Source organism: Nicotiana tomentosiformis, chromosome 5 (genome assembly GCF_000390325.3).
Source record: "Nicotiana tomentosiformis chromosome 5, ASM39032v3, whole genome shotgun sequence".
Classification (NCBI taxonomy): domain Eukaryota; kingdom Viridiplantae; phylum Streptophyta; class Magnoliopsida; order Solanales; family Solanaceae; genus Nicotiana; species Nicotiana tomentosiformis.
Genome location: NC_090816.1, coordinates 20,399,894 through 20,427,755, shown reverse-complemented (window position 1 = coordinate 20,427,755; position 27,862 = coordinate 20,399,894). Strand labels below are relative to the sequence as shown.

The 27,862-nt window shown below is 39.3% G+C and overlaps 1 protein-coding gene across 1 annotated transcript; it reads right to left on the bottom strand.

Moving 5' to 3' along the window:
• Positions 1-10,183: 10,183 nt before the first annotated feature.
• Positions 10,184-10,630, bottom strand: LOC138891997 (uncharacterized mitochondrial protein AtMg00860-like). The gene has a single exon (XM_070175689.1). It carries the CDS (start codon positions 10,628-10,630, stop codon positions 10,184-10,186), a length of 447 nt encoding a protein of 148 aa, XP_070031790.1.
• Positions 10,631-27,862: the final 17,232 nt, after the last annotated feature.

The window sequence follows — 27,862 nt, the reverse complement described above, 5'->3', positions numbered from 1 at the left end:
TGTAATACATTGTCCTTAGGGATCACGTCTCATCAGAGAACATCTGAAGTTATTTGCTCGATCCACCTAGGGGCGATACTATACTTCAATAACCGTATTTCATCGCATCCCAACGTGATTCATCTTATGAGGGGTATTCTAATATCATGCAATTAATCAAAATCCCTTCTTTTTGAATCATTAACCAATCAATGGCCTTAACGTCATCCTCTTATCTATCACAATTACACTCTTATTCTACTACCAGGGCAACATTTCATCCCTTCAAATTTCTCATAGTCTTAGACTCCTCTGAGTTCATTCAGGCTATACTGAGTCTTTTTTTATAACTTACGGAAACCATCAGCTCTCTTTTTTTGATGGGCTTAATTTTGAGGCCTTACCTATTCTCGTCAGCTTCTCAATCACCTCTTCTTATCCTTACTCATGTCCGCCTAAAACCCTGTTACTCTACCATACTTTATCTTGCGACCTACACATATTTATTTATAGTACTCACAACCTTCCTTTAACTTTCTAGCACCATACATTTCATTATGTTATCCTGGAACTTCAAGCGAGACATCAAACCGTCTCTAACTCTTCTTTAATCTCTTAACTAGACCTTTCGGTACTTAGAAACTATAGGTTAGAAGATATGCCACTGACAATACCACTATCATTTGTGGATACTGAATCACGGTGCTTTTAGCCCTCTATCTGATGTATGGACTATTCACAACCTCCTACACTTGTGCATCTCGTACCTTCTTAACCTTTACCTTACTTAGCTTTTAATCTCGCATTGCATCTTCTATCTCTTTCGTAACCTCTCTTCCACATAGGTAGAATTCACATCCACAACTTGAAGCTCTACTATAAACTTGTACCTCTAGTGCGTACACAATCCGGTGGGAGCTTCATACTTACTCCTTATGAGACTGGTACTTTTTTTTTTAATCTAGCTTTATTGTAAAGCCATTATAGAATATGGCCGTTGTACTATCTTTCTTGTACCTCTAATCTTAAGAGTGATTTTGCAATGTTCAGAATCATGATTTCTATAATTATATTGGTCTAATAATTAGACTCCTGATTCACTTACCTGATGTAACTCGTTAGTTTCCTCTTCTCTCCCATCCTTTAAGTAGGCTTAAGATATCTTCCGATCTGCTACTCAGGGTATTATTACTTTCTCCTTTGGTGGACTCCATGGAACATCCATAATATAATCTTCTAACAATTCAAGCCTTTGTCTGTGAGGTGGACTCAATTCTTTCTTTTAACTTTATATCGGCGTCTCCTATAGTTGTAGGAATGTTAACATATATGTGGCATGGATAATACTCTAAAATGTTAAGTGCGGTCATAACATAACTAACTCTGGGTCATTGATTTAATAATTCCTTTCGTGCCATCTCAGTTTTCTTTAAAAGTGCGCAATTACTTCTCCTGGTCGTTCTGCCACTTATTGCATGAATACTTGGTTTATCCTAGTGCCCACACCTATTAGAATTTCGTGCAACTCATATGATCTCAAATATTACTTTTGATTTTTACTTCCCGTTCATTAGCCACGATAGGTGCCACTTTCTTATGGAGTGTATATAATATTGTAGAGACTGTTGTTACAAGATCACTTCTTCATTAGGTCATTATGCTTATGTTGAAGCCTTCTTCCTTATTTCCTCAGCTAGTCTTTCGTTGTAGCACTTAGGGAAGACCCTCTGACTCTTGTAAAGCTGGGAGCTTTTTACATCGTATACCGACAAAAATTTTGATGTACTGACTCGCCAATAATTATCCTTAGTTACTTATCTTTGCGCCCTTCTGCTGGTAGGGTTACTTCTGTACTCAAATTTTTATTATCTCCTTAGTGGCACTCTCTCTTTTATTTCCATAACACTTATACGGTACCTTTTACTGCCCAACTCCTATCAGAATATTCCTCAAGGATTACGATGTCATATCTACGAGACCAAATTTCCTATGCTGGGTTTCACTTCGTTTATCTTGCATAATCTACTGATTTATCTGAGACCTCTTGTCTAGCCATGACTAGGCTCTTCCTGAATTCCTGAATGAACTACTAACTACTCATTAGTCCATGCTCATATTTTCCTTCTGGGTAACTACTCTTGGGTTATGTCTTCTACCTTAACTTAACTTTTGCACTGGCTCCTAATGTATCAAGTGTTCATTCGCTCTTATTTATCAATAACATCTAGTGTGGGAACCCTTACTGCCTCCCCTCGGCATCGTGCTTGCATAATGTTCTGGACTCGTATCATGTCTGCAGGATCTGAATAAATGCAATATCATTCCTTTCACCATTTACTACATTCTTCCTTTACTATTCCATAGTTACCCGAACCACTTAACTCTGACTTAATACCATATTACACCATCTTCCCCATTTAGGGGAGTATTAACATGTAATGCTATGAAAACTTACTTATAAATATTTTACCTCTTCATTTTCGACGTCTTTTCACGTCTTTATTGACTCTTACTTGCCTTGCAGTAACCCTTATGTAACAAGGATAATTGAATATCTTACACACGACGGTATAAAATACCTAGTGTAACTGGAACACTTAGTCCCTTAAGATTAACTTTGCTCAAAGTTCTTGCTTTAGGGAAGCGTCTTCCTGAGTGACCTTTAAAGGTTATTCTTCTGTTGTCTATTGTATTATTACCGGAATGCGATCTTTGAAATTCTCTTGATGTCGACTATCATCACCTCATTCGATCCTTAATTGATGTTTAGTTTATCTTGTTCACTAGCCCATGCTGATTTCTATTACTCTGGGGGTTTAAATGTTTTTTTTTGTTTTGGTAATCACGTTGGACGCACCAACTCATTTCTCAAAATGAGGATATGACTTTTGGCCTATACTCTTTTATTGTCTCAAGACCTGCCACCTCTTGTTTTTTTTCCTTCACTTGACTATAGACTATGTCATCATATCATATTTTGATTTACTGTTATCACTCATTTATCACATCTTACTTATAATACTTCATTTACTCTCTTCTTATTCTCCTGCTAATACTGCTGTTTATCGCATTATTCTGAAAACTTCAACAAAACATTGTTTCACTTTTAGCTCCCCTGGCTCAATCCACCATTTCGGGTTACTCTAACCCAAGCTGGATCTTGATATCCCATCCTTCTCTTAAATAATATATGTTAGCTCTCATAGGGCATAACTGAGATGGGTGTGGCCAATTGTACATACCTCTATTTCTGTTGAAGATAACTTAGAATCCTTTTATTTCTCTGCCTGACGTTGAAATTCGGACAGTCTTCATTAACTAGGTACCTCATACCCTTCTTCACCTTGCTTCTGTTACCTATTGAAACTTATACTTTTACCTTCTGATACTCCCATGGCCTTCTATTTACGGGGTATGTTAGATATTCCCATCTTAGGGTAAATGGAAAATTCACACATATGGTAAGAACGATCTAATAGGGTCCCAAATAGGGCCACGTAGTCAAGAATTCTCTCTCTACTAATGCTTTTACATGCTGTTGTATTATCCATTTAGCTAGCTATAATTTTTCTAATTGAAAGCATCGCTATATCATTAGCAAACATAAGCTTTGGCTCGAACTCTTATGACTCAGCTCTATAGCACGATTTGGATTTGAATGAAAGGTAACAGACTCTTAAATGCCTTGTAGCCTCCTAATTATGAGTGTGATGCACAACATACCCATAAATAAGACTCTACTAGACACGGCTTGTAGACTCCCTAGGATAGAACTGCTCTGATACCAAGTTTGTCACGCCCCAAACCTGAAGAGGCGTGGCCAGCACCTGGTACCATACTCGACCCGAGCGTACCACTCTGTAACTGTGAACTCTAGAGGGGTAACCCTCAACCTAGGCCGATGAGGCCATATTCTGAATCATCTGAAAATATCGTCTCTCTCATCTGAGGGGTGAACATACCCAAAAACTTATATATATATATATATATATATATATATATATATATATATATATATATAAATGTGCAAGCTGACGAGGCCGCCATGAATATCTACTAATATACAAACTATACAGGACTTGTCTACAAGCCTCTAGATATAGTTGAACTGTATCATGGTCGGGATAGGGCCTCGACCTACCCATCAAACCTGTATATATAAAACAGACTCCAAGGTCTAGACCTGGTAACTCCGGAGAAGTGAAGCTTACCAACCAAGCTGATATTTAGCTCTGTCTACTGGGAAGGTCTATCTAGCTGTCTATCAGGACCTGCATGCATGAAATGCAGCGTCCCTAGCAAAGGGACGTCAGTACAAATAATGTACTGAGTATGTAAGGCAACAAAATAACTGAAAGCTGTAACTGAACTGATGATATAATAACGGAATGTAATTGGGAGTCAAAAATAATCTGAGGATATGCTTACCTACTAATACTGACTCAACTCTCTCCATATAGTATGTAAAATAGTTGTCCGGCCCTATAAGGCTCGGTATGTGTAAATGCCCTGCCGTAGTAGGCTCACTCATAGGTGCTCGGCCATACTAGGCTCTATATCTCGGCCATTCTGGGCTCGCTCATAGGCGCTCGGCCACAGTAGGCTCGGTATATAGCTTACCATCTGATCAGAGGTTGCCCAATAGGGGCCTGCCCACTAATTATAGCTCGATGGTGGTAAAAATACTGTAACACTGTATATATATATACTCTCTGCTCTCTTGGCTAAAATAAGACAATACTAAACTGAATATGAAGTCCCGATAAGGGAGAATACTGTAACTTCTGAGACAAGGATAATGTGAATAAATTCAGGAATACAAACTTCTCTTTATGCTTCGTTATCAAACTCATGTAGTTATGAGATCATGCCAAAATGAAGAAAGGTTTAGCCTTAACATACCTTATCACAATCTTTTCAATCACCAACTTGGACTCTCCTCTTCTCACCTTAATCTACAACAACAATAATAATACTATCATTAAGTTAGGAAAGGTACAACTAACGCACAACGAACGACAAGCTTATTTTGTATTAAAACGGAAAATATCTCCCCTATAATCCTTACTTCCTCCAAATTCAAGATAACACCAACAACACCAAAAATAATAATATAAACAACCCCAAAAACAACAATAACAACATATATACATTATTTTCCAACCTTATGTATACCACACAATACTACAAAATAGCCCAACACACCCCAATCTCTTCATACACAAAATGACCACCGTAGTAGTGTCAACAACTCAAAAATGTTATGACGAACGACCAGACCAACATCCTACATTTATGTGGTATTTCTCCACACCCTTCCTCCTCCAAAACTCCACAAAAATAGTAGTAAAACACGCAGCCCAACAACACCACAAAACAGTCCGCTACAAGTGAATAACTCGAACTCACGGCTTCCGATCACCGTCTCGTGAGTTCTTACAAATAAAGAATGACTTACTATGCATCTACAACAGAAACAAATGGATGAAAGAGAGCAGTAAACTTACCTTATTTGTTAGATAACTCGGCTCCTATCTTGGTTCTTCAAACTCTAGGCTTTACCTTCAATTAGAACTTGAAAGGGAGAGAAAATCAATTGGGGTTTGTGGGAAAGTTTTGGGAGGATTTTTGCAGAGATTAAGTCTGGTTATTTTTTCCTATTATCAGCCTAATATATGAAGGGGATAGACCTTTAAAAAGGCCTCTTTGAACGACCCAAATTGGCCCATTTATGGATGACCCGAATAGGCCCAGTTTTGGATTCTCGTTTAAGCAAGTAGGTGACAGTCTGCGTAGTCTCGGAAAAACGCCCATATCTATCCACTCCAATATCGTATTGACAAACAGTTTAATGCGTTGGAAATTAGCCTCATATATCTTTCATTTGATGGGTGGAACACCCCATAACTCTACGTATATGGGGAGAAAATGACATTTACATTTGACCCAAAGTTTCAGTAAAACTTATGAACGTAACTTGTGATGACTTTCATCAACTTTTGTTCCACCACTTGCTTGACTTCAAAATATAACACACGACTATCATACGACTAACATAACTCATAACATAACTTCTTTATCAATTTAAACACCCTGGTCTCACTCCAAAAGTACATGTTATAATATTCCCAATTTGTCGACTTTCGACGAAACATTATTGTTTTTCAATTCCTTTAGCTTCTGAACCTTCCAACCATCTTTGTACTTGTTGTTCGTGATCTTCAATATTTGTAACCTCCGAGGTAATATGATTAACTTACTTTGCAAGCTTTTCAAATATGATTTCATTTCTGAGCTTACATCAATTGACTTACGACGTACTCGTACGTACGAAAACATGGGTTGTAACAATTGTATAGCTTCCACATCCTCAAAACCGGCATATGTGTTCAAGGTGGCGCCATCAAACCGTATCTTCAAGTTCCGTACCTTTGTCACAGTGGTTCCCTTTTTGATGTGGGCAACATTTGCGTAGAACTCCTTGACAAGGTACTCATTTGCATCCGGAACCTTGTTGGTGAAGTACTTCCACCCTTTTCTCTCCGCAAACTGTCTCTTGACATTCGGATTATGGGGAAGGAGATCTCTGTCTATAAATTGTCGCTCCAGGGTGAGCGACCTTTGGGGCCACCATTCCCAGAATTTGAGGTATGCTTTCTCGCTCACAAATCTATCCGCCCACACCTCGAGTTTCCTTGATCTAGCAAGACCACCCACATTGGTACCACCCCCTCTCTCGTCATCCGGGACCTCGTCATCCTCATCTACATTAATAGGAGCAACTGTTGAGACCGGAGTTACAGCAGGTGGGGACGATGGCTCCGATGCCTCACTATCTCCCTCTGATCCATTAGACGACCCAGAAGAGGAGGTAGCTTCATCGATTGGGCAAAAGGGTTGTGATTGGGCCTCTTGTCAAGGTTGTGTAGATTCCCCCCTCAGAAATTTCCCGGGATGGGAGATATTCACTTGTGTCTGATGAATCGATAGGAGGTCTAGTGAGGGTTTTCTTTTTTCTTATGAATCTTTGAGCTGCTAAGGGCAAAATCTGCTTTCCTTTGCCCCGGCCTCGGGAGGATTCTGCCCTCCCTTTCGATTTTTCTGCTCCTCCACGAGATCACGCCATTTTCTGCAACACACAATTAGTGAAAGATAATTAGAATTTGGGGTTCAATCAAGCAGTACAGATGAAATGAACAATAGTGTTTCTCAAAACAGGACATCGCGGACCGTGAAAAAGTAGTCGCGGCCGCGGAATGCCCATCGCGGACCGTGAAAAAGTAGATGCGTCCGCGAAGAGGTCAGGTTCAGACTACTGACTCTCTAATCTTGGACACACGTGGACTGTGAAACATTAGATTCGGCCGCGAATGACCAATCACGGACCGCGTAAAAGTGAATGCGACCGCGAAGGCACTTAACACTCTTTGGAGTTCACAAGCGCGGACCGCGAAAACTTGAACGTAGCCGCGAAGGACCAACCGCGGACCGCGTAAAAGTGACCGCGGACGCGAACTCTTAGCAATCACCCAGTAACTAAAAGATGGGGTAGCGCGGACCGCGAAAAAATGAACGCGACCGCCTACCCTATAGCAGGCCGCGTAAAATGGACAGCGGTCGCGAAATTCTAATAATATCGGTACTTAGAACACTGATAACTATAGTTTTCACTAAGTGTGCAAAATTTATTTCAATTAACCATGCAAAGTTACTAATCCCAGCCCCCATTAGGCATATAAACACTATCCACATATATTTAAGTATCAATTAAGCATTAATTTGAGATCATGGCATGCATCTAACCCTAACTAACAAAGAAAAATTAAAACAAAGAGAAAAGAAAAGAAAAAGATAAAATCACATCATAGAATTGAACATAACAGTAGTAGGAACAATGTTTTTTTTGTGCGGTGAAACGTTAGGGTTCGAAAACTGTAAAATGTTTAAAGAACCCTTATTTATACTAATCAACAGTGGAACCCACCGCCTTGCCTGAGCGAGGCCGCAAAATTCTATCGTGGTCCACGCTATGTTACCTTATGTAGACCAGCTTCAAGCACTTGGGTGCGATCCGCGAAATACTGGCCGCGACCGCAAAATTCAATGTGGCCCGCGGAAATTGGAGAGCGTGCCGTGATCTCTGAAGGATTTTTGACAGTCCAACTTCAGAGAGTTGGAATTTTGCTCTTTCCAAGTACGCGTCCGCGGACAAAAATGTGCTGCTGCGAAATGCTCACGCGGACAGCGAAATTTTGGGCATGGTCCGCGAACTTCCAACACTTAGTCAAATTTTTCCCTGTCAAAATCTTGCACTTCACAACCAGTTCCTACATACACTTCACAACCAGTTAATCCAAAATAATGCCTAATCTAAGAAGAAAATCAAAAGAAAGAAAAACACATAGGTTGCCTCCCAAGAAGCGCCTGATTTAACGTCGCGGCACGACGCATGTTACCATCATCGTTTGAAATGAATTAAGGCCAGTACGTGGCTATCATCAATCTTGCCAAGATAATACTTCACTCGGTGCCCATTGACTCTAAAAATTTCACCATTTTTATTTTTCAAAACGAGAGCACCAAATGGAGTTACATGCACCACTTCAAAAGGGCCACTCCACTTTGACTTGAGTTTTCCTCGGAAACATCTGTAACTTAGAGTTGAATAGAAGAACCAAGTCACCCTCCTTGAATTCTTTGTTCCAGTTATATTTGTCATGTAAGTACTTCATCTTGTCCTTATGCAAGGACGAGCTGGAATAAGCATGGAACCAAAACTCATCAAGTTCATTTAGTTGCTATACCAGGAGATTGGCAGCTACATCCCATTCAAGGTTCAACTTCTTCAGCGCCCATATGGCCTTATGCTCTAATTCAACCGGAAGATGGCATGCTTTCCCAAATACCAACCGGTACGGAGACATACCAATTGGAGTCTTGTAAGCTGTACGATAGGTCCATAAAGCATCGTCAAGTTTCCTTGACTAATCAGTTCGATTTGCATTGACAATCTTGGATAATATGCACTTGATCTCCCTGTTGGAGACCTCAACTTGTCTACTAGTCTGTGGGTGATAAGGGGTTGATACCTTATGATTGACACCATACTTAGAAAGTAAAGTGTTGAAGTCTTCGTTGCAAAAATGAGAACCCTCATCACTAATGATAGCCCTTGGGGTGCCGAACCTTGTGAAGATATTTTTCTTTAAGAAAGCCACCACACTTCGTGCCTCATTGTTGGAAAAAGCCACAACTTCAACCTATTTGGAAACATAATCAACAGCAACCAGAATATAAGTGTTCCCACATGAACTCACAAATGGCCCCATAAAATTGATGCCCCACACATCGAAAATACCAATCTCAAGAATAGTGGTGAGGGGCATTTCATTCTTCTTGGAAATTTCACCAGCTCTTTGGCATTCATCACAATGCCTAACGAGCTCGCTAGTGTCTTTATACAAGGTGGGCCAATAGAATCCACAACTTAGGACCTTTGTGGCAGTTCTCGCCCCACCATGGTGACCACCATAGGGCAAGGAATGGCAAGCTCCAAGAATACTCAATTGCTCTTCTTCTGGAAAACATCGTTGGATAACACCATCATTGCAAATTTTGAAAAGATATTGCTCGTCCCAATAATAATCCAAGCAGTCCCATTTGAGCTTCTTCCTTTTGTTTGAAGAGAACTCATTCGGGACAATGCTGGTCACAAGAAACTTAGCCACATCGACGAACCAAGGTATCCCACTCACAGACACGAAGAGAAGTTGTTCATCCGGAAACGAATCATTAATCTCGAGGCCATCATAGGGCCTCCCCTCCTCTTCCAAGCGGGACAAATGGTCCGCCACTTGATTCTCACTCCCTTTTCGGTCTATGATTTCAAGGTCAAACTCTGGTAGAAGAAGAACCCCACCCATCTCATCAACCTAGCCTTTGAGTCCTTTTTGGTCATCAAGTAACGAAGTGCCGCTTGATTGGTGTGCACAATCACTTTGGCACCCATGAGGTACGGCCTGAATTTTTTCATGGCGAAGACAATGGCTAATAACTCTTTCTCGATCACCATATAGTTGACTTGTGCGTCATTCATTATTTTTCTTACATAATAAACCGGATGAAATATCTTATTGATCCTTTGCCCCAAAACCGCTCATACCGCAACGTCGCTAGCATCGCACATGAGCTCAAATGGTAAGCTCTAATTGGGTACGGTAATGATGGGAGTGGTAGTCAATCTATACTTGAGAAGCTCAAAAGCTTTCATGCAATCATCATTGAACACAAATGTTGCATCTTTTTCCAATAACATGCACAAGGGGTTCACCACTTTTGGGAAATCCTTTATGAACCTTCGGTAAAACCCCGCGTGACCAAGAAAGATCCTCACTCCCTTGACGGAAGTAGGAGGCGGGAGTTTTGAAATCACTTCAATTTTTGCTTTGTCCACTTCAATACCGCTCTTTGAGATCTTATGGCCGAGGACAATGCCCTCCTCGACTATAAAGTGGCACTTTTTCCAATTAAGCACTAAGTTGGTCTCTTCATATCGGGCCAACACTTTGTCAAGATTATCCAAGCATTCTTCAAATGAATCCCCCACAACACTGAAATCATCCATGAACACCTCGAGGGACTCCTCCACCATATCCGTAAATATTGCTATCATACACCGCTAAAAAGTAGCCGGTGCATTACACAAACCTAACGGCATCCTTGAGAATGCAAATGTGCCATACGGACAAGTGAAGGTGGTTTTCTCTTGGTCTTTAGGTGCAATGAGAATCTGGTTATATCCGGAGTACCCATCCAAAAAGCAATAATAAACACACCCGGCAAGTCTATCTAACATTTGGTCAAGAAATGGCAATGGAAAATGGTCTTTGCGGGTCACTTTGTTCAGCTTCCTATAATCCATGCATACCCTCCAACCGGTGACAGTTCTTGTAGGGATCAATTCATTTCTAACATTTGTGATCACAGTCATGCCCTTCTTCTTTGGGACACATTGTACCGGCGAAATCCATGAACTATCAGAAATGGGGTACACAACCCCTACATCTAGCCACTTGATGATCTCTTTCTTGACTATCTCTTGCATGGCCTCGTTCAACCTCCTTTGATGTTCCACGGAAGGTTTTGCATCTTCCTCCAATATGATTTTGTGCATGCAAAAGGCAGTGCTTATACCCCGAATATCCGCCAATGTCCAACTTATTGCCTTCTTCCTTCTTTGAAGTACCACTAGGGTGGAATCTACCTGCACGTTAGTTAAGCACGAAGAAAGAATAGCAGGTAATGTGGAACAAGGGCCTAAGAACTCATACTTGAGGTGTGAAGGCAAGGGCTTCAACTCCAATGTTGGTGGCTCCTCGATTGAGGGCTTTGTTGGCGGAGTCTTACGGTTCTCAAGGTCCAAGGAAAGTTGGGGTCCATATGTGTAGGATCCCATTCCTTGCAAAGCATTTGCACATTCTATCAAGCATGCCTTCTCATCATCCTCCTGATTCAACAACACAGCTTCTAGAGGGTTTTCCACATTGATCATAACACTCATGTCATCAACAATCACCTCCGTCACTAGATCCACAAAAGAGCATACTTCGTTGCTATTTGGCTGCCTCATTGACTTACACACGTGGAACATAACTTTTTCATCGCCCACCCGGAAGGTGAGCTCCCCAGCTTCCATATCAACCAATGCCTTCCCTGTTGCTAGGAAAGGTCTCCCCAATATGATTGGCACCTCATAGTTAACCTCACAGTTAAGTATCACAAAATCTGCGGGAAGTATGAACTTGTCGACCCGAACTAGCACATAATCAATTATCCCCAATGGCCTTTTCATTGTCCGGTCCACCATTTGCAATCTCATGGAAGTAGGTCTTGGTTTCCCAATCCCCAATGTCTTGAACACAGAATATGGCATCAAATTAATGCTTGCTCCCAAATCGCACAAGGCTTTGGCGAAATTGGCACTACCGATAGTGCATGGAATTGTAAAGGCACTGGGATCTTCTAGCTTTGGAGCCAAGGAATGCATAATGGCACTCACTTGATGTGTCATTTTGATCGTCTCACAGTTCATTGACCTCTTCTTTGTTACCAAGTCCTTCATGAACATGGCATATCCCGGCATTTGTTCTAGAGCTTCAACCAAAGGTACATTTATGGACAAACTTTTCATCATATCAATGAATTTCTTGAATTGGTTCTCGTTGTTTTGCTTTGCAAGCCTTTAAGGATATGGTGGAGGAGGCCTTAGCAAAGGGGCCTTGGCTTTGGGCACTACCATTTCCGGTATGTCTATCACGTGTTCCCTAGACGGGTTCACATCATTTTGTGTCACCTCCACATTGTCATCAATGTCTATCCTCACTTCATCATTCACATTCTCATCATTGGCTTGGATCTCATCATCTTCTTGCACAACCAAATCATTATTCACAACCAAATCACTTGATTATTGTTGTTCCAATCCCCTTGGTTTTCATTGCCTCCCCAAGTACTATTATTATTGCCACCCCAATTGCCTTGGTCATTTTCTTGATTCCCCCAATTTTGATTATTGTTGCCCCAATTGTTCGGATTGTTGTTGTTACCACTATTCCAATTCCCTTGGCCTTGGTTGCCCCTATTTTAATTGTTTCCCTGTGATCTCCACTGTTGTTGATTTGGAGCATTGCTCCGTTGACCTTGGTAATTGTTCACATATTGAACCTCTTCACTTTGATCGTCATAAAATTCATCTTGGTTGTACCCACTACAACTTTGCTCAAATTGATCCTGATTGTGTTGAACTTGTTGACCTCTTTGTCTCCTCTTGTTAATCATTACATTCACTAATTCCATGTCATTTACTTGCTTTGGCCCATGAACCTGCTGAAGCTGTGCCTTGGCTAACTTATTCATGGTAGTTGTCAACTCTGCTATGGCTTGTCCGTGATCATAGAGTTCCTTGTGAAGATGGATAACATTAGGGTCACCCTGAGGAACATTAGCCCGACTTTGCCAAGCTGAAGAGGTGTCCGCCATCTCATCTAATATTTCACATACTTCTGAATATAGCGTGTTCATGAAGTTACCCACTGCGAGCTGATTCACCACACACTGGTTAGTTGTGTTGATACCCCTATAAAAGGTTTTCTGTATCATTGCTTCAGTCATATCGTTGTTGGGGCACTCTTTGACCATTGTTCGGTACCGTTCCCAAATCTCATGTAACGGTTCATTTGGCTCTTGTTTAAAAGCAAGGATTTCATCTCTTAATATTGCCATATGTTCCGGAGAAATGAACTTCGCTATTAACTTCTCGGCCAACTCATCCCAAGTGGTGATGGAATGGTTAGGTAGCCTTTCAAGCCAATCCAAAGCCTTCCCTCTAAGTGAGAAAGGGAAAAGTCTCAACCTCAAAGCGTCTTCATATACATTCGTCTGCTTGCTCCCCCAACATGTGTCTACAAAACCTTTGAGATGCTTATATGTGTTCTGATGTGGAGCTCCGGTGAAGAAACCCTTTTGTTCCAATAGCGTAAGCATGACATTGGTTATTTGGAAATTGCCTGCCCGAATCCGGGACGGGACAATTGCACTTGCGTAGCCTTCATTGGGCAACATCCGGTGTGCTGCCCTTGGAGGAGGTGGGGGAGGGTTTAGAACGTTGTCATGAGGCGGACGACCTCTTCTTTGTACTTGAGGTTCAAGATGAACCTCATCCACTTCATTTTCATCTACCTTCTCCCCCTGAGGAATATGTTCGAGGACCTCGTTAAGAGCCATTTGGTACCTAAAAGCAATTGACATACAAAAGTTAGAAAAATGGAAGGAAAGATAAACAAAACACACAAATAGTTAGATATATAGCTAAGACCGTCTAAATCCCCGGCAACGGCACCAAAAATTGATCAGGTCCAAACATACACCACTATTTAGTAGCGAGGATGGTCGATGCAGTTTTACCCAACAAGGTCGGAATCGATTTTCATAGGGAGTTAATTGATTTGGAATTAGGTTTATATCTAAATATAGATGCGTGTGTTGCTCCTAATTGCACTTCCAAACATGATGGTGTTGATTCTACTTCTAATTCTATTCTATTGTATGCAATGATTAAAGCTAAGTACAATATTTTTGATGTTGGTTTTCAAGAGTTTAAAAGGACTAGGGTAGTGACTTTCGCCTAGGTGGACATCTAACGGGTAGTAAGAATCTAGGGCAAGCTTGATTAATTTAGGATCATAATATAGCCATCACACCCAAGTACTCACTCTATGTCTCTCGATAATTTGAGTGATTTTGCCCAATTTGGCTTTCTCAAGTCCAACTGGGTATTCATGCAAGTCATGTGATATTAGCTCAAATCGGGTATTACTATTTCTAGGTTTAACCCTTTAATTGGGGCTATCAATTTCTTGAGTTCACCCCAATTCCTTGTTAGCCTAGTTTTCCCAGACTTAATCCCTCTTTCTCAAGAAGAGACCAAATCATAAAGGCATGAATCAGTATTTGCAACCACTAATTCTATAATTCTAGCAAGAATTAAGCTAAATATCACTAACCCATAGACATTCAAGCCCTAAAATTCAAGACCTAGTAAATACCCACAATAGGGTTGAGTCATAACCCTAGCTATGAGTCTAGCCACTTATAATAATAGCAGAAATCAAAGATAAGGAGAAGATATAATCCATAATACTAAATTAAAAGATGAAAATCTAATGTTATAAAGTAAATCTTGTACAAAATTGCCCAAAAAGGTAAACCTAGCAGTCTAACGTACTCAGCAAAAACATAACATAACCTAAAATTGACAAAAAGATCTATTTATACTAAGCTAAAATTTTCGGACAAAAATACCCCTGTGAAAGTTTCGCGGCCACGTAATTCTGACCGCGGTTGCACACTTGCTTTCGCGGCCGCGTAATTCTGATCGCGGTTCGCGTTTCTTCACATCTGGACCTGTTTAGAATCTTGTTTCGCGGACCGCGTAATTTCTACCGCGTCCACGTGAGAGATTTCCACGGCCGTGTAATTTTGACGCGGACCGCCCTTCTCATTTTTGCTTGAATTATGCACTCTCTGAACCTTAGAAACCGCGGTCCGCGAAATTCCCATCGCGGTTGCGCTGGTAGTTTCGCGGCCACATCTTCTTGTCGTGGTCTGCGTTCATAGTTGTGCCCAAAAAACCATCTCTCTGATTCTTCATATCGCGTGCCGCGAAATAATGGCCGCGTCCGCGTTGATACTTTCGCGGCCGCACTTACTTGTCACAGTCCGCCTTCCACACCTCTTGGCCCAGTTTTGGTTTTTGTTCAAGTTTTGACTCCTTTATGCGTTGATTATGGCTCATTTGACTCATTTTGAACAATCCCTGCAAGGAAGCATATTAAGTTAGTTTCCGGGAATACCTTCACGCATTTTTTTTCCAAAACACAAGTAAAAGAGAGCAATTAATAGGCTAAAATCCCTACTTATCAATCATTAATAAGCAAGGTAGGAAGCATAAATAACATCAAGGAGAGTGTTTAAATCACAACACAATACAATAATTCATATCACAATTTTTCACTGACCACAACCAAATTTCAAATATGTAGAAGAATCAATAAATTTCTCAACAAATAGCCCACGGCTCCACACAACGTATATAAAACCTCAAAACAATCAACAAAGGTGAAAAATACTCAGTATAGGGCAACGCCTTCATTAATCCAAATTCTTTATAATTATATTAACTCCTTAATTTAAACTTATTTAATAAATATTTACAGAAAAGGATTCCATCATGAATTTAATTCCAAGAAAAATATCAAATCAACAAACACACAGAATTCACATAAAATCAAAGTGGCAATCACACCAAATTATCATATAAAAATAAATTCAACAAAACAAGGATTTATGCATGACAAATAAAGGATTTACTATGTTCCAATAATTTTTTAATTTAATACATAAGGGCGTCTACGAATTTCAACCAATATAATTTGCACATTTAAAAACCAAGTACGCACTCGTCACCTCGCGTACATGGTTTCAATGCCTAAGGGGTAATTCTCCCACTCAAGGTTAGGCAAGATACTTACCTCAAAGAAGACATACCGATACTCAAGAATGAACTTCTTGGTGAAATGGCCTCCGGACGACTCAAATCTAATCAAAATAACTTCAAACCACAAATAAAACTCATAAGAAACTATTCAGGATCATAAAGCTCAATCTTTATCAAAAAAAAAAAAATCGACCCAAAAGTCCACCCCGGGCCTGCACCTCAAAATCCGATAAATTTCACAAAACCCGAACACCCATTCCGACATGAGTTCAACCATACTAATATTATCAAATTTTGTTATCAATTCGTCCCTCAAATCATGATTTTTCATTTTGAAAGTTTTCTTCAACAATCCCCATTTTCCTCAACTCAAAACACAAATTAAATGATAAAATAAAGATAAAATTATGGAATATAATAAATTCTAGGTGAAGAATACTTACCCAATCGATTTGCTTGAAAACCCACAAAGAATCGCTCAAAACCGAGCTCCACAAGTTAAGATATGATAAAAATGGCCTAACCCTCGATTTGGAAAATATATTCTGCTGCCCAGGTGTTAAAGCATCGCGAACGCAGAAGACTACTCGCGTTCGCGAAGAAGGAAAAATGAAGGCTGTCCGGATATGCTTTGCAAACGCGAAAGATGGCTCGTGAATGCGGAGAGGAGAATTTGATGGTCCAATGACTGGGCTACGCGAACACGTGAAGGGGTGCGTGAACACGGAGGAGGGGGTGGCATACCTTCGCGAATGCAGGAAGAGAGACGCGAATGCGAAGAGTAAAAAGTCTCCAGTGCTCAACTCCTATTTTCTACTACGCGAACGCGATGGAGAGGATGCGAATGCGAAGAAGGGGAAGGCAAGCTTCCGCGATCGCGAAAGGAGGCATGCGAACGCGAAGAACAAATATTCCTTCCTCCAAAATTACTCTTCGCGAACACGGAGGAATAGACGCGAACGCGAAAGAGAAAAAACTAGATGACAGATTCAGCAGTTCAAAAATTGAAGAAAATGGCCCGTAGCCCATCCGAAACACACCTGAGGCCCCGAGGACCCCGTCTAAATATACCAACAAGTTTCATAACATAACACGGACTCGCTCGAGGTCTCAAATCACATCAAACAACGTCGAAACTACGAATCACACCATGAATCGAACTTATGAACTTTCAATTCTTTCAACTTCTAAAACTCGCGTCGAAACCTATCAAATCAATCCGAAATGATGTCAAATTTTGCAGGCAAGTCCCAAATGACATAACGGAGATGTTCCAACTCTCGGAATCGCATTTCGACCCTGATATCAAAAAGTCCACTTTCGGTCAAAATCTCTGAAAATTCGACTTTCTCCATTTCAAGTCTAAATTAGTTATTGACCTCAAATTCACCGTCCAGACACGCTCCCAAGTCCAAAATCACCCAACGGAGCTAACGGAACCGACAAAACTCTATTCTGGAGTCGTCTTCATACAGTTCCAACTACGGTCAAAATTCTAAGACTTAAGCTTCCGTTTTAGGGACTAAGTATCCCAAATCACTCTGAATCATTCGGTAACTGAATTCAATCACGCACGCAAGTCAATACACATATATGAAGCTGTTCAGGGTCTTATGCCGCCGAACGTGACTTAAATTCTCAAAACGATCGGCCGGGTCGTTACACTTGTATAAGAAATTTACCAACCTAATCTGTATTTGCATCGAGAAATTCTACTAAAAATGATAAAGTGTTTCATATACCGTAGATATTGAGCAAGGGCGGCCACTTCACGATATTGTGTCAATTTCAATTTTAAACTATAGTAGACTTATTTCATAGTTTTCAATTGAGTGACATACCCACCAAATTGTTAAACTTTGCGGCTGCTTACTCTTTGATCAGTGACTCACCGACCACCAGATCGATGGAGAATCTCTCTAAAATCTTGTTCGATATGCGAACAAAATCCCACATTGGTAGCTGAAAATATTGGAAGTGTACATGTAAAGTGTATGGATCTCTTAATAGTGTGAGGCCTTTGGGAGGGGGGAGGGGGGGGGGGTTGGGCTTGGCCCAAAGCCGACAATATCATACCATTTTGGGAGTATCATTGGGCCTTTTTAGCCCAACAACTGATATCAGAGCCCAGGTTCCACAGGACAAGTATGGTAACGACAAAGTGACGGCGTGGGGCTCGATTTTTATCTTACGAGCTTGAAGATGCACACACGAAAAAGCTAGTTGTGGGTTTTCGGTTGCCATAAATACTCTAACGATGTGGTGGCACATAGTGAATCTCAAAATTGACTTGTGGATCATGGTAGTTGGCTACATGAAACTTAGTTCGAGGAGAAGATTATTGGATATGTGAACAAAGTGCTATATTGGTAGCTGAAAAGATTAGTAGTCTACATATAAGATTTAAGGATCTCTTAATGATTTGAGATATTTTGGAGAAAACCGTATAAGTTTGGCCCAAAACGAACAATATCACACAATTTAAAGAGTATATTTTGACCATTTTACCCCAACATACTCTTTGATCAGTGATTTACCGTCCATTAGCTCCCTGAATCTCACCTTATTCTCAAACATGGTGGCTCAATTGATTGACACTCTTGTAGGCTCATTTTGTATACAAATTCTCAAAAGACTTGAACTAGAGATCTCTAATTGAGAAAAGAGATACTCTAATCGTTTCACAATATGGAGAGCACCTCCACTTTTCCATTAGCAGTTTCAATTATTAGTGTCATACCTTCATCAATTTCCATTACCCAAATACAAGTTTTCTATTCTTTCTTACCCTTAAGAATCTTTTAGAGAAGCTCGCAAATTTTGCTCTAAATTTTACGAAGTTCTAGCTATATTCTTTTCTCATATATAACTTAAAAGATTGGAAATGTAATATTTGTTTAGATCGTTATTCGATCAATAAAGAGTCATACTCAAATTCTTCCAACTAAAGTTTAGAGGAGTCAAGCAAAATACACTATTATTGATCAAAACGTCTACATCTACCATCGAGGGATGTGGGGCAGCAGATGAGGTTGTTATTTCCTTAACCACAGGTCTAGAATTCGAGTCGTGGGTATGAAAAGATCCTTGGTAGGGAGCGCTCCCCCCGAATGGAGCCCTACGCGACGTGAATCCGAATATAATCAGATTTCAATACGAATATCAAACACCGAGTAAGAAACCAAAAAACATCTACATCTAAGACCATAACTCAACAACTATACCAAAAGCCATTGGATATTAGATAGTGGGAGAGACTGACTATGCGTGCGTTTGTCGGCTATCACAACACAAATGCCATAGAGACATATTGACTATATTTGGGTTTTGATTTGTGTTCCTCAATAGATGAATAAAGGTGGATTATTAAATAATTGTAAGGTATTACACGTGCCACCCTTTCACGAGTCAAAGAGAGATTTATTTATTTATTTATTTATTTTTGAATTGATACTATTCTATATTTGTTGCTAGTTAAAATTTATTAATCAACAAATAAATATTTACAAATCTCAGCTCTGTTATAACCCAGCAGTTAGCTGATCTTAGAAGAAAAATAAACTACCACACCAAGAAGAACTGCTACCTAGGCTCCTGGTATTAAGTAAAACAAATTAACTATTCTATATAAATACCATTTTATACCCTGTTTAATCATAAATAAACATTTTAATATTTGCAAATTTTGGCTTGCACATTATTAATAATGATTGTATTACATGACATACTAGCGAAACATGGAAAAAAGAAATGTTTCAAGAGTATTTCATTTTGGTCCAAGTCAAAGTAATGTTCAAATACAAAAGAATTAACCATTTCGCATAGTTTACAAAATATATATTTTGTAAACTAAAAATTTAACATCCAAAAATTTTGTGATCAATCAAATACGTTAGTGAAATGCCCTTATAATTGCACTTATATTAATCAGCACTCGGCAACAGAAGTGACGTGCTGAGCAAAATGAGGCTGGACATGTTTATAGAGAAATGTACTTCCTCCGTTTTAATTTATAGCACACATTTCGCTTATCTAGAGTTAAATTATTTGAAGATGGACTAACATTTTAAAAAATATTTTTTAATCCTATTAACATGAGAAAAATTATAACTTATAATACTTTCGTATAGTTTTTGAATATCTAAATTTTAATATTAAAATACTAAGTTGAACTAATTCAATTTAGCTTCAAAGTATAGTCAAATTGACGAAATAAATAAATATGTCATCTAAATTGAATCAGATAGAGTACATTTTTAGCTGCTCTCAAAAATAATAATCGATATTATATATATATATATATATATATATATATATATATATATATAAGTTAAATTATTTGTGTGTGTATATTGTATATACATAATATACATATTTCATATATATTTTTATTAACGAATGCAATTAATTTAAGTTGACGGGTCAATTTTTTATTTTGCCGGTGATTGGGCCCACAGCAAGGGGAGAGGACCAAATGGAGCCGGAATTGTAATAGGAATAAGTGGCCCAAGAGTACTATATCCAGGCCCATTGGTATGTAGGCCCACAAAGGTTACTTACGTGTACCTCTTCAATTTCCATCATGTTCTGTAGATCAGCATTGACTATTAAGTCGACAGTCAACTGCCAGAAGCTTTTATTACTTTTCTTTCCACTATTGGTGGAAAAAAGGAACTTTAGTGGTTGTGGCTCAATAACTTAGTTTCACAATTTAATAGAATAAAATAATTTAAGCTTTTAAATTGAGATGGCGACCTGTGCAGCTTGGTTGAGTTAGAGGGATTCATTTCTGATAGCTTGGTTATGTGCAAATGGATTTCAAAGTGTTCTCGATGGTTTCTACCACGGTTTGAGATGGATATTTCCTACAGGCATGAAGATCATGTTTTATATTGTGATTTTCAACTAGATGGGATCAAGTGAAAGGTTCCTGGATAATTGAGTATGTAGTCTGCTTATGACTCGGAGTTGATTATGAGACTCTCGTGCTTTTCATATGATGGCATGATAGATGTTATACGTCCTGTGGGATTGAGATTTGCATGTACAAGGTGGCGGTTCAGTTTTGAAGGGATGGTCATGAACTTAGACAACATGGACGGTTTTAGGTGATTAGATGAATGCTATTACTACTCGGTCTTCATGCCTCACGAATTGCTGTTAATGTTGTGAAAATTTGAAATGAGGTTTTGGTTAATATGAGGTTAATTGACGATGCTGAAATTAATTATGAACAACTATTATGACCAAAGACGTGATTATGGGCATACATATGATGTGTGCGTAAGCACAAGTTGCTACAGCCGGTTGAGACTAACACGATGTGTAGATAAAAAAAATAAAACGGACCTTTTTAAATTAATTGGGGTGTGAGAAATTTGGCTTTGAAGTTTATAAATGTGGATAAAAGAAATAATCTCAACTGAGATGGTGTTGTCGGATCCATGTTAAATTTTTGGTGACGTGGGATCACCCGTGAGTATGTGTGTAATAATACACTCAGTAATTTAATATCCTCAGAATATTTCTTGGCACGTTCGAGGACGAAAGTATATTTTAAGAGAGGGAGTATGTATTGACCCGACTTGTCATTTTGTGAATTTGCTTCTCATTCAACTGTTTAAGGAACCGAGCAACTTCGTAATATATATTATAACGTACGTGTGCGGTAAAGTTTGGTTTTCGGAAGATTCAGAATTTAATTAAAAGAACAATTCTTATTTTTGAAGCTTAAATGAAAAGAGTTGACCAAAGTTTGACTTTTGAGAAAACGACTCCATAATGGAAATTTGATGATGTCAATAGCTTCGTATGGTGATTTCAGACTTAAGCGTATGTCCGGATTTGGAACGATCTGGAATGTTTTGTCTAATTTCATCAAGTCGCGATTGGGTTTTTAGTGCGAAACATGAGTTAATTGTTTAACGAGTGAAAGTTTTGTTGCATCGAGAAAATGATCTTCGAATTGAGTTTCGATTGAACGACTAGGTTTATATTATTATTTGTGACCCATAAGTACAAGAATCGTCGAATTCCGAGTTCGTATGATGGAGTTAGAGCCTTTTTAGTGAATTATTAAATTGCTGTGCAAGCAGGTTCTGGTGCGGACCTTTAGTGATGGAAAATGGACTTTTAGTGACGAAAATCAAATTTTAATGACGAGAAATAGGTTTTTATTGAGCAATTTCGTTTTTAGCTCATTTCAACATTTTTGGAGCTAGGGAACTCGAATTTGGACGAATTTTGAGAGGATTTTCACAAAATGGATTGGGGTAAGTGTTTCCCACTTGGTTTTCATTGTATTGTATAATTCCAAGATTATTTTCATCTTTTATTAGTGAATCAATTGGTTTTTTGCAAAATCTTTTAAAAACGAAAATTTAAGATCTGGAGGTTGACTCGTTATCGGAATTTGATAAATTTGGTATGGTTGAACTTGTATTGGAATGGGTGTTCGGATTTGGTAAAAGTTCGGTTGGGTTCCGAGGTGGACCCCGCGTTGACTTTTGTTTTGACTTTTTAATGTTAAATTTTAAGTTGACGTTTTATTATCCGGAATTATTTTCGATCAATTTTAACGAAGTTATACAATCAATTTGGATAGATTTGAGTTGTCTGTAGGTCAATTCAAACAGGAAGGCTATTTTGGAATATCGGCATAACTTCAAAAAGGTAAGTATCTTGGCTAAACTTGAGTGGGAGAAATTATCCCTTAGGCATTGAATCTTATGTGGAAATTGTGTAATTGAAAAATATGTACGCGAGGTGATGAGTACGTACTTGGTTTATATATGCAAATTATATCGGTTAAAATTCATAGACACCTTTATGTATTAAATTGGAAATTGTTGGCACTTATTAAATCCTTTATTTGTCATCCCTCATTCCTTGTTTGCTGAGGTTGTTTTTATATTATAATTTGGTGTGATTGCCACTTTGATTTTTATGTGAATACCGTGGTTAGTTGGGTTGACATTTCTTGGAAATAATTTCATTATGGATTCCTTATGTGTAAATAATTATTAAATAAGTTTAAAATGAGGCATTAATATTTATTTATCAAAATTTTAGATTAAAGAAGAGGCTGTTCTTGATGAGTTATTTTTCCATCTCTGTTGTTGCTTTTGAGATATTATATACATTGTGTGGAGCCTTGGGCTATTTGCTTTGAAATTAATTGATGTTGTTGTATCTTTGGAGTTGGTTGTGGCAGGTGGGCAAATTGGGATATGAAATGTTGTATTTTGTTATTGTTTAAACACTCTCCTTGATGTTATTTATGCTTCCTACCTTGCTTGTTAATGATATACATGTGCATGGTAAGGAATAGTGTAAAGCACGAAGGGTGATATCGTGTCATTTGAGAGTGAAAGCACGCAGGGTGATATCGTGCCATTTGAGAGTGTAAAGCACGAAGGGTGATGCCGTGCCATTTTAGTTATATTATCATGTGAGAAAAAGTATAAAGCACGAAGGGTGATGCCGTGCCATTCTTAATATGCATGAAGGATAATGCTGTGTCATTTCATTTACATTATCATGTGAGGATGTGAGTAAAATCACGAAGAGTGATATCGTGCCATTATTTTTATACTATCATATGTTCATGGCACGAAGGGTCTTTTCGTGTAGGAAGGACAAGAGACATACATTATATTGTGATATCGTGCTTATTGTGTATACATTCATGCCTTTATCTTGAGCTGTTATTGTGCACCTATATTTTCTATTTGACTTGTAGTCATTGTTGCTTCCTGTGTGCCTCCCACTTTATTTCTTTTATTATTATTGGCATTTATCCCACCTAATTGGTACTGTTATATGTATGCACATTGAGAATTAGATCAATTCACGAAGGGTGTTGCCGTGCCAATTGATTTGATCTACATATATATATCGGGTGAGAATGAGACAAGTGCACGAAGGTATTACCGTGTCATTCGATGAGATATGTTGAATATATTTCTCATACCAGGAAAGTCAAATGACGTGTCACGTGGTGACTTTTACTTGAATGAATTATATTCGAAAGGTATTTACTCGAAAGAATTATATTCGAAAGATATTTATTTGAAAAACTTATATTTGAAAAATATTTATTTGAAAGAATTATATTCGTATGATATTTATTTGAAGAAAGTATATTCGGGATATATTTAATTGTACGGATTAAATTCTAAATATTGTTATTTGAAAAACTTATAGATAAAAGATGTATGTTTTGAAGGACTTGATTAATTGATTGTACTTGTGTTTACTATTAGTTTAAGCAATATTTATGGTGTTCCTGTTGCCTGGTTGTTTATATCAGTAGTTGATTATTGTTGCTATCACTGCTATTTGTCTTTCTTTTATTTTTGTATGCTATATTGCACAGGTTATTTGACTAGTGAGTGTCTTGACTGTACCTCGTCACTACTTCACCAAGGTTAGTCTAGATACTTACTGAGTACTGACTTTGGTGTACTCATACTACACTTCTGCATATTTTTGTGCAGAGTCAAGTATTGGAGATATCGAATTCGGACAGAAGTTAGAGTGTGATCACAAGGATTTAAGATAGAGATTCTTGGTCGTCGCAGTCCCTTGGAGTCTTTCCATTTTATTGTATTGTCAACTCTTATTCGAACAATATTATATATTCGATCCTTGAGATCACTGCATATAGTCAGTTAGAGTTCATGACTCAGTATTACCAGTCTTGGGAGGTTGTTATAATTATTTCTGTTGTTGGTTTTGACACTTGTATTAAATTATATGGAAAAATAATGGCTTGATATATAATTGTAATCGGCTTACCTAGTCTTAGAGACTAAGTGCCATAACGATGCCTGTGGTGGGATTTTGGGTCATGACAGCCCGAAAGGTAGAGATGGGGACTTCTTATGGGCTAGTTGTAGAGATAGCACGGAGGATTGAGAGTGTCCGTCAGCGGAGCCGTGAGCAGGCAGCGAGGGGCAAGCAGTTTCGATATTTGGGAGAGTTAAATGGTTCCCGACTGGGGGAACAAGTCAATTCGTGAGGGGTCATTCCAGTAGGCCCCCTTATCCGGCACCGCCACCTCTTCGGGGTGCTCCAGTGCGACCTTATTTTAGTGCTATGCCAAATAGTTATTACTGCCCACCAGCTATTCAGGGCTCCACCTATGGGTATTCATGTCATCAGGGCCAGCCTTCAGGTCAGCAGTCCATCATACCGAGTGGTTGTTTTGAGTGCGGGGATCTCAGTCATGTGCGGAGGTTCTACCCCAGGCTTCAGGGTAGACCAGTGCAGCAGGGTCAGCAGCCTATGATTACCACACCAGTTGCTCCGCCAGCTATCCGGCCGCCCAGAGGTGGAGGGCAGGTGGGTAGGGGCCATCCTAGAGGTGGAGGCTAGCCAGGTCGCGCTCCGTCCATGTTATATGCTTTCCCGTCCAAACCAGATGTAGTGGCCTTAGATGCCGTGATCACATGTACTATTTCGGTCTGCGGTAGAGAGGCCTCATTATTATTTGACCCAGGGTCTACTTATTCCTATGTTTCATCTCTGTTTTCTCATTTCCTGGGTGTTTCGCGTGAATTCTTGGGTACTCCTATTTTTGTGTCCACTCCTGTGGGCAATTCTGTTGTTGTGGACCAGATCTACCGGTCTTGCATTGTTACTTTCTGTGGTAACGAGCCTAGAGCGGATTTTCTACTCCTTGATATGATCAACTTTGAGATCATCCTGGGCATGGACTGGCTATCCCCATATCATGCCATCCTAGATTACCATGCTAAGACTGTTACTTTGGCGATGCCGAAGTTACCTAGATTGGAGTGGAAAGGTTCGTCTGTCGGTGCATCTAGTCGGGTTATTTCCTTTCTGAAGGCTCGACACATGATCTAGAAGGGTTATCTTGCTTATTTGGCCTATGTTAGGGACACTACTGCAGAGACTCCGACAATTGATTCAGTGCCCGTAGTCCGAGAGTTCTCTGATGTATTTCCTTCTGATTTTTCGGGTATGTCCGGATCGTGATATTGATTTGGCTCCAGGTACCCAGCCTATATTTATTCCACCGTATCGTATAGCTCCAAAAGAGTTGAAGGAACATCTTGAGCAGTTGTTGACAAAGGGGTTCGTCAGGCCGAGTGTGTCACCTTGGGGCACACTGGAACTGTTTGTGAAGAAGAAAGATGGGACTATGCGGATGTGTATTGATTACCTCCAATTGAACAAAGTTACCATTAAGAACAAGTACCTGATGTCGCGTATTGATGATTTGTTTGACCAATTGCAGGGTGCCAGAATGTTCTCAAAAATTGACTTGAGGTCAGGGTACCATCAGTTGAAGATTCGGGATTCTGATGTTCCGAAGACTGCTTTCTGGACTAGATATGGCCATTATAAGTTTCTGGTGATGTCCTTCGGTTTGACTAATGCCCCAGCGGCATTTATGGATCTAATGAACCGGGTGTTCAGGCTATATATTGATTTGTTTATCATTGTCTTCATTGATGACATTTTGATCTACTCGCGTAGTATGGAGGACCACGAGCAGCATTTGAGAATGGTGCTTCAGACATTGCGGTAAAAAAAGTTATATGCTAAGTTCTCCAAGTGTGAGTTTTTGCTAAACTCTGTAGCATTCTTGGGCATATTGTGTCAGGCGAGGGTATTAAAGTTGATCCCAAAAAGATCGAGGCAGTTCAAAATTGGTATCATCCCACCTCGGCGACCAAGATAAGGACTTTTACGGGGTTAGCAGATTTTTATCGTCGATTCGTGGAGGGATTTTCATCTATTGTGAGGTGAGCTTTCAGAATCTCAAGTCAACATTGACTTTAGCACTGGTATTAGTGTTGTCTTCGGGTTCAGGGATGTATACAATGTATTGCGACGCTTCACGCGTTGTTCTCTGTTGTGTATTAATATATGAGGGGTGAGTTATTGCATATGCCTCACGTCAACTAAAGATCCACAAGAAAAATTACCCGATACATGATTTGGAGTTAGCTGCGATTGTTCACGCTCTTAAGATTTGGAGGCATTATCTTTATGGGGTGCCTAGTGAGGTTTTGTCACGACCCCAAATTCCCTCCGTAGGATGTCGTGATGGTACCTAGTCTCTAAGACTAGGTAAGCCTATCAATGTGGAATAATAATAGAAATCCGAAATAAATAAATCTGCAATTCACATAATTACAACTCCAAAAGCCGGTAGGAATAAGTCACGAGCTTCTAAGAATTTATTCTCAATGTCTCTATACATCAAAGTCTAAAGGAAATAAGGAAGTAACATAATAAAGATAGAAGGGGACTCCAGAGTCTGCGGACGCTGGCAGATATACTTCGAAGTCTTCGTACATAGGTAGCTCACTGATATTTGGGCTGGTAGGAAGTACCTGGATCTGCACAAAAAGATGTGCAGAAGCGTAGTCTGAGTACACCACAGCGGTACCCAGTAAGTGACAAGCCTAACCTCGGTAGAGTAGTGACGAGGTCAGGTCAGGCCCTACTAGAATAATAAAAGACATGGTGAGTTTAACAATAAAATAACAACAAAAATGAAAAAGGGAATAAATCAAGTTAGTGGTATATCACCATTAAATTACACAGAATAAGGGCAAATAATACCTCGCAGAAAGAAAACAGAAATTTACAACTTTATGAAAAATCACGACAATAATCAAAAGCAAATGCACCCTTAAAGAAATATCAACAAGGGCACTCCCGAGGTACCGCCTCGTAGTCCCAAATCATAAATAAATTCACAATATCTCATTTTCTTATATCACCGCGGGAGCCTTCACATTTAATTTTAAAGAAAATATTTTTTCCGAAATAGTATCCCGCGTTTTAGCC